The sequence below is a fragment of the Sabethes cyaneus genome, chromosome 2 (genome assembly GCF_943734655.1).
Source record: "Sabethes cyaneus chromosome 2, idSabCyanKW18_F2, whole genome shotgun sequence".
NCBI lineage: Eukaryota > Metazoa > Arthropoda > Insecta > Diptera > Culicidae > Sabethes > Sabethes cyaneus.
This window is the reverse complement of record NC_071354.1, coordinates 65,774,634-65,787,651: the sequence shown is the minus strand read 5'-3', so window position 1 is coordinate 65,787,651 and position 13,018 is coordinate 65,774,634. Positions and strand designations below refer to the sequence as shown.

The following is a 13,018-nucleotide window of genomic DNA, read 5'->3' as shown; positions in this document are numbered from 1 at the left end:
AGAACTTTTACGTTTGTTGGTTGATTGGCTTTTTATGTTGATACCCTTAATAGGCAGAATTAAAACCCAATACAGGGAAATCTTGCCTAGCTCTGAGCTTGGGGTGTTAATTTCTAATTATAAGCAATTTTCATACGAATTTTCCCACCATTTTTCTTATTTCATTGACATAAAGTGACATAAAGCGAACATCTGTTCGCATCATCCTAATTCTGTGGCCGTGACCAATTTTTTTTCTCGCCTCACAATTTGTTACCTCAAATGTGCTAACAAATGTTCATTTTCGCATCCATTCACACATTCACATCGTGCTGTGAATTCTAATCACGTATTTTCACATTCTAAATTGGCTTCAACGCCACATCGCCGCACCAGCCAGCCTGCCAGCCTGCCAGCCAGCAGCGGAAAGTTTCATGCGCTCAATCTTGCTTGCTGCTGCCGCTGACAGACATCGATCTTCCTCGTTTGCTAATGGGAATGTTATTCGACGTTGATATGAAGACTTCTGAAGAGAGTGGGGAAGTCTGAAATTTCATCTAGCACAGGGGCAAAAAGTTTGACGATTGTTTGAAGGTATAATTTTTACCACCAGTTGAGGTGATGTGCTGCATGTCGATGACCCTGACCGAGGAGTTTGGGGCCGAAATGATTTGATTTTTATTTACCAAAATGTACAATAATATCAGATTCCCAAGTGTAAAGAACTTCTACCAAACAAACAGAGATTCATAAAATCAAAATCTTAGAAGCTTTTAGCAATGATTGATTCTTAGAATGTGTTTACTTGGTCTGGGATATTTACCAGGCAGTTTTCTAGGAAAAATTTGGAAAAAGACAAAAGGAGTTCAAACCAACATGCTGTTTATGAGCAAAATTTTAGATTGAATGTCTATCACAAATTTCACTTCTTTCAAACGACAGATTTGATGGTTAGACTGTTAGCGATGGTGCTGAGCTTTTTTAGATTAGTCTTCGAACTTCAAAAGTACCTCCTAGTTAAGATTGAAATAAAGAGATTGATAGGCCTACAACGTACATACATAAACTTATAGAACAACCTCGTATTTTTTGTCTTCACCCTTTAATAAGGTCAGACATTTAATTAATTTTTTATAATGACAGTTTTTTACAATCAACGGAGGTGACGGTAGAAAAAAGAAATGAAACAAAGATGTTGACAGGATCCAAATAGAAGGAGGTCAGGCGTGAAGGGGAAAAAAAGAAAAATGTGTGGAGCCTGAAACACGTCGTACGCTTAAGGGGACATAAACGACTAAAATTTGAAATTCATTATTTTTTCATTTTAGATTTTGATTCTGCAGACTTTTCCGCTTATTTTGATACTAATTTTGTAATGATACGACCACGGGAAGTGACCGAAAAACGATCATACACATAAGCTTTCCAGTGCGGCGTGGAATAACATCGACGGAATAAAACGCAGCTCCTGGAAAATCACGTTTTTAAAACTTTGTGTACCTTTTTCTCAGAAACTACACACCGTATTCAAACAAACTTTTTTTGTTTTGTTGGTAGTAGCTTGGTAAAGACTTTTATAACTTTTGAGCTTAGTAAACGAAATACAGCTTGAGAAAAACGAAAAAGAAGAAGGAAAGATGGTCAAAAAAATTAAATTTTGTCTTCTAGCCCTAGCCCTAGCCCTAGCCCTAGCCCTAGCCCTAGCCCTAGCCCTAGCCCTAGCCCTAGCCCTAGCCCTAGCCCTAGCCCTAGCCCTAGCCCTAGCCCTAGCCCTAGCCCTAGCCCTAGCCCTAGCCCTAGCCCTAGCCCTAGCCCTAGCCCTAGCCCTAGCCCTAGCCCTAGCCCTAGCCCTAGCCCTAGCCCTAGCCCTAGCCCTAGCCCTAGCCCTAGCCCTAGCCCTAGCCCTAGCCCTAGCCCTAGCCCTAGCCCTAGCCCTAGCCCTAGCCCTAGCCCTAGCCCTAGCCCTAGCCCTAGCCCTAGCCCTAGCCCTAGCCCTAGCCCTAGCCCTAGCCCTAGCCCTAGCCCTAGCCCTAGCCCTAGCCCTAGCCCTAGCCCTAGCCCTAGCCCTAGCCCTAGCCCTAGCCCTAGCCCTAGCCCTAGCCCTAGCCCTAGCCCTAGCCCTAGCCCTAGCCCTAGCCCTAGCCCTAGCCCTAGCCCTAGCCCTAGCCCTAGCCCTAGCCCTAGCCCTAGCCCTAGCCCTAGCCCTAGCCCTAGCCCTAGCCCTAGCCCTAGCCCTAGCCCTAGCCCTAGCCCTAGCCCTAGCCCTAGCCCTAGCCCTAGCCCTAGCCCTAGCCCTAGCCCTAGCCCTAGCCCTAGCCCTAGCCCTAGCCCTAGCCCTAGCCCTAGCCCTAGCCCTAGCCCTAGCCCTAGCCCTAGCCCTAGCCCTAGCCCTAGCCCTAGCCCTAGCCCTAGCCCTAGCCCTAGCCCTAGCCCTAGCCCTAGCCCTAGCCCTAGCCCTAGCCCTAGCCCTAGCCCTAGCCCTAGCCCTAGCCCTAGCCCTAGCCCTAGCCCTAGCCCTAGCCCTAGCCCTAGCCCTAGCCCTAGCCCTAGCCCTAGCCCTAGCCCTAGCCCTAGCCCTAGCCCTAGCCCTAGCCCTAGCCCTAGCCCTAGCCCTAGCCCTAGCCCTAGCCCTAGCCCTAGCCCTAGCCCTAGCCCTAGCCCTAGCCCTAGCCCTAGCCCTAGCCCTAGCCCTAGCCCTAGCCCTAGCCCTAGCCCTAGCCCTAGCCCTAGCCCTAGCCCTAGCCCTAGCCCTAGCCCTAGCCCTAGCCCTAGCCCTAGCCCTAGCCCTAGCCCTAGCCCTAGCCCTAGCCCTAGCCCTAGCCCTAGCCCTAGCCCTAGCCCTAGCCCTAGCCCTAGCCCTAGCCCTAGCCCTAGCCCTAGCCCTAGCCCTAGCCCTAGCCCTAGCCCTAGCCCTAGCCCTAGCCCTAGCCCTAGCCCTAGCCCTAGCCCTAGCCCTAGCCCTATTCACAAATCAAATTGTCAAATCATCAAATTCAAATTGTTAGTAAATTTTCTTAGCATATTCACTGATGGATTACTGAAGGATCTACAAGTAGATCGTCTCCCGCTGCTTTCCAAAAAAACTGGAAAAATGAGATAAGAGAAGCAAAATGGTAAAGAACACGAAGAAAAATGTGACAAAAGCTGGACAAACGAGGTAGAAAAAGAGGAAAAACGCGAGACAGAAAAGGAATGAAAAAACTAAAAGAAAAACGTGACAGAAACCGTAGAATGGAAGGTAAATGGGACACCAAAAGAGTAAAAAACGTGAAAAATCACTTAACGGTAGAGAAAAAGCGGAAAAACGAAGCAAAAAACGAGGTCACTGATCAGAAATGGATAAATAATGAAAGAAAAATGAGAGGATAGAAGGAAAACCATGAAATAAAATGAAAGAACGGGAAAGAAAACAAAAATAAACTGCGCAGAAATGGAGAAATCTGGGATGGAAAAGGAAGAAAAGAAAAGGAGAAAATACGGTAGCAAGAAAATGGAGAAATGAGAACAGAAAAAGAGGAAATTCGCTGTAGAAAAATGGAGAGAAAAATATTAAAACGAGTGACAAAAAGATAAAATGGAAATAAACAGAAAGTGACGGGAAAGGGAGACATGCAGAACATAATAGGAAGGACGGAACGAGCGAAAAATGATCAAAACCGAAGAAAACGAAAAAAAACGTTACGCGACAGAACATGACAAAAATGACACAGGAAAAGAAGAGTAATGGAACATAGAATATCGAAACAGCAAGTAGAAAAATGAACAACAATAGAGAAAAAAGGAAAAACGAAACAAGAAAGAAGAGAATACAGAACATAAAACAGGAAAAATCAAAAAGGATAAGAATTGCGAGAGAAAAAATGGAAACCAAAAGAAGAAACAAGAAAAACGGAAAAAGGCCAAACGAGATTGCTGCCGAAAAAGAAATGACAAAAAAACTAGAAAATGGGACCGAAAATGAAAAAAAGTGGACTAAAGAAGGAATAAAACGGGAGATTAGAAAGGAAAACCAATGAAGAACGGGAAGAGGGCGACAACATCAGAATAAACGTGTCATAAAAGACAAAAAACACAAACACAAAAAGACAACCGCCCAGCTAGCTTCGAGGTACGATGCTGGCCTAACAAGCCAGTCGTCGTATGTTCGAATCTCGACTAGGCGGTGCTTGCTAGTTAGAGTCAGTAGGATTGTTGCACTGGCCCCGTAATTTTCCTGTACTCTAACAGCCGGCTGCGAAGTCTGTCGATAAAGAAGGGTAATGTCTAAAGACGGTATAAACCCATGGCTTTGCTTTTTAAAAGACAAAAAAACTGGGCATCAAAAAGGAAAAACGGAACAGACGAAAGCGGAAAATGAGAAAGAAAGAAAATAAGAAGAGTTAGTACGAGGCGTAAACTGAAAGCGAAAAAAAGTGAACAGAGAAATGACGGAAAACGGAAAAGAAAATAACAAAAAAAAAGTGAAAAACCTGAGAAAAATTATAACCAAAATTAAGAAAGAATCAGACAGGAAACGAAGAAAAATGGAACAATGAACTAGGAAACTAAAGACAGAATAAAGGAAAACAAGAGAAAAAGAAGAACAACGGAAAGAGAGTAAGTAAAAGCAAGAATCAAGAAAACGAAGAAAAAAAAACTACATGGTATACAACCCTAAGGGTTGTACGAAAGGGTAACGTAGGACTATATCAGATCATTAGATCAAAGACTAATGTAAACTTTATTTCTGGCATTTGTATGTTTATAAGAATCTGTGAGTAATAATGTTTAAGTGAATGTTTAAAAAAGGAGAGCGAAATATTCAGATTCAATTCTTCATTGAATGCTATGGTGGTTTTGAATTGAGACAGAGATTTCTTTTAAAAATCACTTGTGTTTGCATCATATCATTATCATGCATTAGTTTTAAGATACAATTAGTCTGTACTGCCCAGTAAACCATTTGGTTTGTATATCTCGATTGCAACTGAGATATACGAAATCAAATCTGAACGAAAAAGTTATATTTCACGCCATATAAGAACATATATGTACCAAAGTGGAGGCGATATACGTGCGAAAGCTTTGACAATTATTTGAAATTCTTTTTTGCGTAGTTTTTACAACACGCAACTAAATACTCCTGAATATATGATTAAGATATAATCAAATATTGCAATCGAATATACTGCTTTATAATTCACAGTCATGAATTGTATATGAAGGCACGCACGACTGCAAAACAACTTATTGTTCACTTCGATTTGACATACTCTAATTATTATGCAATTCCAATGTGAAATTGACATGAAAACGATTTATTATGAACTTTCTATTACGATTTTGTGCTATCTGGGTGTCTTGTGCCGCAGACTGTAGAACAATAAAAATAAAGGTTGAAATAGTAATGAAAGACCAGCCCACAGATTATTGTATTAAATATGGTTATGAGTAGCTTGACATGTTTCAATAATCTTACTTTAACTCGCTTGTGGCCTTTAAGGGGACATAAACGACTAAAACTTTCAAAGATTTTATTATTTTTTTTATTTCTAAAGTTACAAAAGTCTTTGTCAAGCTACTACCAACAAAACAAAAAAAAGTTTGTTCCAATACGTTGTGTAGTTTTTGAGAAAAAGGTACATAAACTTTAAAAATCGTGGTATTTCAGGAGCGGTGTTTTATTCCGTCGATGTTGTTCCACGCCGCACTGGAATGCTTATGTGTATGATCGTTTTTCGCCCACTTCCCGTAGTCGGATCATTACAAAATTAGTATCAAAATAAGCAGAAAAGACTGCAGAATCAAAATCTGAAATAAAAAATTATGAAATTTCGTTATTCGTTTATGTCCCCTTAAAAGAACCATTGGTTACAAATAACATTAAAGCCAAAGCACCTTCATCGCAAATATGATGTGCCATCCGAATGTCCTTCTCTTTTGACATGAATGGCAATAGGCACCCATGCCAAATTTGGCCCCATTTTCTTTATTAGTTCTCGAGTTATGAGGAAATTAGTATTTCATTTGTATGGGATCCCCCCCTTCTTAAAGAAGGCAAAGGCCCTAATTCACCTTAGAAAAAATTCCTGCCTTTAAAAACAACCACCTGCCAAACTTTGGTTTCATTTGCTTAATTAGTTCTTGAATTATGAGGAAATTTGTGTTTTATTTATATAGGAGCCCTCCCTGTTAAAAGACGGATGGATCTCAGTACACCATAGAAAAAATTCCTATCTTCTAAAAGCCACACATGCCATATTGGGTTCCTTTTGCTTGATTAGTTCTCGAGTTATGAGCAAATTTGTATATTTTTTGTAAGAGAGCCCCCCCTCTTATAGAAGGGAGGGTTCTCATTTCACCACAGACAAAAATCTTGCCTTCTGAAACCCCCGCATGCCAAATTTGGTCCCATTTGCTTGACTAGTTCTCGAGTTTTGAGGAAATTAGTGTTTCATTTGTATAGGAGCCCCCCCCCCCTTACGCCCTCCTTAAAATTGCTTTTTTATCCCTCCATAAAATTGCTGGTCATTTTATCTATCCAACGACATATAAATTGTTCAGTTTCGTTTAGTAGTTTAGTAGTTATTAGCATTTGAAATCTTTCATTCAAACGTTACACTTCTATTTTCGTTTTCCCAAAGTGCTACCCAGTAAACAAAGACGTAGTCCTACGTCAAAACGAAAAAACGGGACTATAAAAGAACAAAAAAGCAGAACAGAAAAGAGATAACATGTGTTAAAGAATAAGACGAAAAATATAAAATCTAATGTCAAGAAAAACTTCAAATTGAAATTGGAATTAATCGAAATTCAAGTTCAATTTAATATCCAATGTCAAGTTCAATTGCATGTCCAATTCCAAATCTAATTTAAATTCCATAAGTATCTCACATTGCTACTGACATCGTTTTGAAAAATTACCCAAGATAAGTTAAAAGTGGTTGGTGGATAGGATTTTTGAATACGTGAGATTTACCAACTAATTTCTGTAATAAAATTAAATATTGAAAATAAAGTAGCCAGACCATGTAAGCTGTAACGTCTGTGCTTGTGAAATTAAGAAATCGTTTCGAAAATTATTTCATAAATTTCTACTAAATTTACAAAATCGAAAGAGGAATTTTCATCAAGTGCACGTTGGTCTGTAACTGTACAGACAGTGCTCAAACGGATGTCTGTGCTAGTAAAACATCTCGTTTCCACAGCAAACGTATGCAAATGACAAACATTTTTACATGGCATGACATTTGACAATTTTTCAATTAGACGCCCTTGTTATTTTCATTGGAGTCAATCCGTACGAGATTTTTCGTTCGATTTGTGCAGAAATGTTGAAAATCGATCTGTAAATCACTGAGTTATTAACGGTTGAAAGTTGGAATATAACCCTGCCTACCCCTGATTTATTTGGACACCATTCATAAAATGTTCCGAGAGGTAGATCATTGCTTTTCTGGTTTTTCTTTAGAGTTTTTCTCACATGGGGTAAAAATGCTGTGTGTTTCGTTACTAACACTTTTAAAAATATTTGCTTCACGATGCTTGTTTCATGAGATATAAAATTTCTCAATTATGCAATATCAAAGAATATCAACAAAAAAATCCTTGGAGCTTTCGGGAAGAGCTCAAAGTTTCTAAACATTTTTTTAATCATAAATTTCAGTTTCCAGTTTCATGAAATTCTACAACTAAGAAATAAAGCACAAAAATACGCTTTTTTTGAATTCGATTAAAAATTACTTCAATTTTGCACCCGTTCTAAACTGCTTACATTCACAGTTTACACGCTGTGGAATATTGCAAATGCATTTTCCACGAAGGAAACAATACCATCGCTGTACCGACTTCACAGTAGGACAGAACTTTTTGTTTCACTCAGCTTCCCCGGTTCGGTCGGGGAGTGCACTTCAGGAAACCGGGCATCGCCCACCTGCCTGCGGCCCGTGCATCGACCCAGCTGCCTGCCTGTCTGCCTGCCTCCGGGTTGATACGCTACGATATGCAGTGTGAACAAGTATTCTTTCATAAATAATAATTATGATAGCACTTCCGCGATTGCATCGAGGCCGGTGCTGTGGTCCGTTATGTTCTTACTTTGCACCACCAACCAAACGGCGGGAAACGTAAAAGCGCAGCGCAGCACTGCACAGTGCACAGTGATAGGAAAATAAATTAGAAGAACTGGTAGTCACAGTGCACTTCGGTCCGCTGTTGGCCGGGATGGCCGGTCACGTGGAGCACTCCGCCGATCTCGTAGCCCTGCAGATGGAAATGATTTGTGCGTTTCTAATCGAAGGAAAGGTTCTGGAGTTCGCATACTCACAGAAAATAAGGAAACAAAATGTATATTATAGATATTTTTAGCAATTAAAGACATTTTTAGCAGTACCGAACAGGGCCCGGCATCGTCGAAACAAATAAATGAAACTGACTTGCTTCGTTTGTTGAACTGAACGTTTCAAGCCAGCTTCAGTTGAAGTTGGTGGCTGTTTCAATTGACGACGGCAGGAAGTCAGGCACGATTTTTCGACATTGACAAGGTTAACATTAATATACGTTGCATTGTAATAATTGTTACTCAAATTCAATTCATTTGCATTCATAGTTGCTGGTCTTCTTCTGAATATTTGATAGAAAAGTACTAATGAAAAGTTGAAACTGATCGTCATGACGAAGTGAAACCCGTTTTGCTGACGCTGACTGAAGCTAGTTTGAAACTGAAGCGGTGCTGCTTCTGTAGAAACCGAAGCTTTACTGCTTCATTTATGAGTGACGCTATGCAATTGAAGGTGACGTTGTAGGGCCCTGGTACCGAATACCGAAGCAAGCCAAAAGCGGTTAAAAATAATGTGTCTCCTTCTTTTTTGAAGAAAAAGACACGCATTATACTTCAAATAAATTGTTTTGATTTGCAATATCTATGGTACCGTTTTTTCAAATACTTCTCAACGGCGTATACAGCAACTTACACTTTCAATAGATATGAGAAAAAAAAGTTTAGAATAAAGTCTAAGATTGCATTTGTTGGCATCATTTCAATAAAAAAAAAAACTTTCCATAAAATTAAACGAGTCTAAAGGCGCTCCGTGATTTGGCTAAAATCAAGTACATATTGCACATAAACAGCGAAAAAATCGATTCCCGCGATTAGGTATCAGACTGGATCAGCTTTTATCGTCCTCTAATGCAGTCGAAAAGAGCAGAAGACAGCTTTGGTTGCCCTTTCTTCGCCTGAAATGGTTTTAGTTGGACTCGATCCAAATGGTTTTGGCCGGTAAAAGGCAAGTTTTCACCGACCGACCGAGCACTACGGAGCCAATTCGTTGGTTTTCTGTGCCAGTCTGATTATGGGTCGAAAAACAAAAAGGAAAAGAACGAAAGGCTGCGGTTTAACTATTAGTGTGCAACCCAAACACCACTGCTGGCCTCGATTTCTTTTCCGCTTGTCAGCAAAAAATGACTTCAATTGCTAAAGGATAAGTTCTAAATTGGATGTGTTATATATACACAACTAAGTTTTTCATTACAGCCAGCGCGTCGATGCAGAAATGTGATAAATGAGTCTTTCGTGTCCGGTGGAGTTGTTACAATTTCTCAAAATCAATTCCGTTGACTAACGAGCTCATTATTCATTGCCTTGCGCGCGGTTGCTGGACTGCAGTAAGGTGCGAGTGTCATATTCATAATTCAACGTTGTCAGTTTGTCCCACCGCTCAACCGGAAAGTGGGTGACGAATTGAGGTGATTCGTTGAATTACTTCCGTCGAGTTTCTAGAGCGTTGCATGCCAGCGCAAGCTATGCAATTTTCTAGTAACGAAGGATGTGGAATATTTCCAGACTAACCAAACTGTTATCAAGCTCATAAATTTTCATAAAATTCAAATTCTACGTTTACGTTCAAATCCTAAAGCGATAACTGCACTAGATGAAACAATTGTCGGATAAAAAGCTTACAGCAAGCACCTATTAGGACACGAAAAATACTACAAAACAGAAGTATTTTTGTAACAACATTAAATAAATAAACCATAAATAGCAACCGCACCATCAATCACCTATCTCTCTAGTGTATACTTCGGTCAACCCGCATCTATCTATCTCTCTTTATCTGCTACCGCTTTCAAACCGTTTATTTTTGTTTCTTCTCTTCTACAGGAGCCCCCATGTCACCTTCGCACCGTGACAACGATAATCCGTGGCACACAACGGATTCGGAAATGAGCGCAAATCCATCAACAACACAACGAAGCCTCGCTGCTGCGTGGCAGGACGAAAGCAGCGGAAACGCCGGTCGAATGATGTCGAGAGCATCAACGACGGTGCCAAGCTTAGTGGTAGACAACAACGGTAGCAACGTCAGCTTGTCGCTCGTCGGTAGTACGATGCTACTGCTGCCCTCGAGCGTACCAATGACGCCGGGGTCCCAACCACAGCTTCCACAGTTCCCACAACAACAGCAGCAGCAGCAACAACAGCAACAGCAACGACATCGAACGATCAACTCGATGAACCTTAATCCAACTACACCGGCGATGGTGGTGAAACCGGTTAACGAACACCGGAAGCTGCTGAAAAGTACCGGGCCGATACTGAACTACGTCTTCGATTCGCATCCACCGTACTACAAGTCCACCTACTACAACACGCGGTAAGTTGACGATACCCACAGACACCCGGAAAACCGCAGTGCAGTCGAAACCGCCGCACCGCCGGTTTACCGCTTATTATCGCGATAGAGACGTTCATTCACAGACTCGTTTGCCACGTTTTAAACGGACGAATGGGTTGTTAGAAATCTTATAATGAGTCAATGAATGAAGTGATTTATCAAATTAAAATGACAAAGCATGAAGCATTGGAGAAAATATTTTTTTCCGAACTAATTTCAGATCGCTTTATAAAAAAATATAATACCAAAAAAGACAATAACAATAAACTTTGGTTATTTATTAAGGTTATTTATTTTTGTCACATTTAGGTTCCTTCTAAACCTTCAAAATTCCACAGAAGGCAATCCTTTATTCGCCTATAATCGTGAACGCCGTTTTTTTTTCTCGATTTCCTGGTGCAAACTATGCCAAAACTCGCCATCACCTCCCAAAGCTTGCTCGTGGAAAATATTCGGTCCGCTGCATTTAGCTTCACGATCCGAGACGAACGAGTAGGTAATCGTGAAGTTTTATTATTTCCTTTGTATCACTATTTCAGTCGGTCGATGGTGGTGGTGCTGTACGGAACAGTGCTGCTTGATGACCTTTATGCTATTGCTCTTTGTTGAACTTCAGGAATAAATCCCCGAAAAAAAAAACAAACGGGAGCATTCTAGCCTGATGGAAAATTTAACAACGTTATAACGTTTTAATTGCCAATCAACTTTTACGGACATGTTCATCGCATCGCGCCGTTCACATAGTAATGGAAGCAATCTACGTTGCAACTCCCCGTCTCCGTCTTCTACGTCGCGCTGTCCACGTCCAGCTAGCAACTGGACAGCGAAAAAAAATAGCTAAATCGCGTTGCTGCCGGCGGCGGTTACCTCCCCCACAAGTGATGGATGGAGGCCATAGCCATCCATTTTCTCCGAAACTCGCCTACAAAATAGTTGTTGGTTGTCGAGTTTTCTTTACTGGACATTCGGGAGGCAGCGAACAGCGGTTAGAGAGACAGTTGCAAAACATGGGCTAGAAACTAATGGACATCAATCATAATTTCGTCATTTTCACAATCTTTTAGCAATTGAAAAATTACTCGATTTTGTTCTTATCTGATTTATTTGTTCCTTTCAAAAAGTTTAAGAACCGCATTTATTATCTGGCGCTCAAGGCGCCTGAATTGTTATCGTTCCATCTATTCCAATCACTAGTTTTGTTCATTTTTTGACTGTAGACCTTTTTTCAGTTATTTATAACCTTCTTTTTTATTATTTACTAGCAGATCCGATAAACTTCATATTGCCACAAATTATATTAATTGCCTGTGTTGTAGGGGAACTGTGGGTAAAATGAACAGGGGGGGTAAAATGAACAGGCAGCCAAATTCCCAGTAAATCGATTAAAATCTGTTCCAGATCAATAGGTATCTTCTCCTAGAAGTATTTCAAGCTGTTTGAGACAATATGTGGTGGTCATAAGCTTTACAACGTGGAAAAAATTTAAAAGGTAAAAAATATTTGCTGAAATCTGACGCCGATGTTAATTTCCACTATTAGTAAATAAGCTATTTTGGCGAAACCAATTAAATTTCGACTATTGGTATCATTCAGTGTTGTTTGCTTATCACTATCCTGCGGATCTGTCGAAAATTCCAAATGTTTTTATCAACTGTTTGTTTATAATGAACACTTGAAAACAATCGGTGTTTTGGGGGTAAAATGAACACCTCACTATGGGGGCAAAATGAACAGTGTGTATAATGATGTTTTGTCTTCCATTTATCAGCAGCTACGAAATAATTAAAATTCAAGCAATAAAAATGATCGAGTCTCTCGAAAAATGACGGAAAATAACCGAGCGCTGGAAAATCCTGCGAGCTAAAAGTCAAGCATTGTATGAACGTGGCGAAGATACATTATGTTAACTTTGTGGAGTCCCATTTTAATTCCAACAGCCCTGTTGAATGCCTACGGCTTATGTAGAACAATGATAATGTAAAATAATGTTTAATTTAGCCAAACTGCATGTTAACTTTAGTTTTCTATGACATGTTCATTTTGCCCTCACTGCATGTTCATTTTACCCACACGAAAAAAATCCGGCTCGAATGTGACGAAAAAAAGAAATTTTTCATGACAAATCGTTCTTTTTCAAACAACTTTATATATTGCTGCGTGGAATATTAATCCAGCTTTCAATTCATATAGTACGATCACCATTTGGTTGGTTCCTGGGGGAGAAAATGGCGAAATTGCTAAGGGTGTTCATTTTCCCCCCAGTTCCCCTACATAAATCCTGAATCTCCGTGGTCGTCTCGCCCTGAATCATCTTATGTTACTATTAATAGTCCTAATTCATTTTAGGAAAAATTCATGCCTCCAAAAACCTTCACATGCCAAATCTG

General features: G+C 40.5%; 1 protein-coding gene across 1 annotated transcript in view; it reads left to right on the top strand.

The window, feature by feature from the left end:
* LOC128735519 (uncharacterized) overlaps positions 1-13,018 on the top strand; it is a 126,562-nt gene that overhangs the window by 15,678 nt on the left and 97,866 nt on the right. Inside the window, exon 4 of the mRNA XM_053830001.1 lies at positions 10,118-10,610. Within this exon, the coding sequence (XP_053685976.1) occupies positions 10,118-10,610 (493 nt within the window). The remainder of the gene's footprint in view (positions 1-10,117; positions 10,611-13,018) is intronic.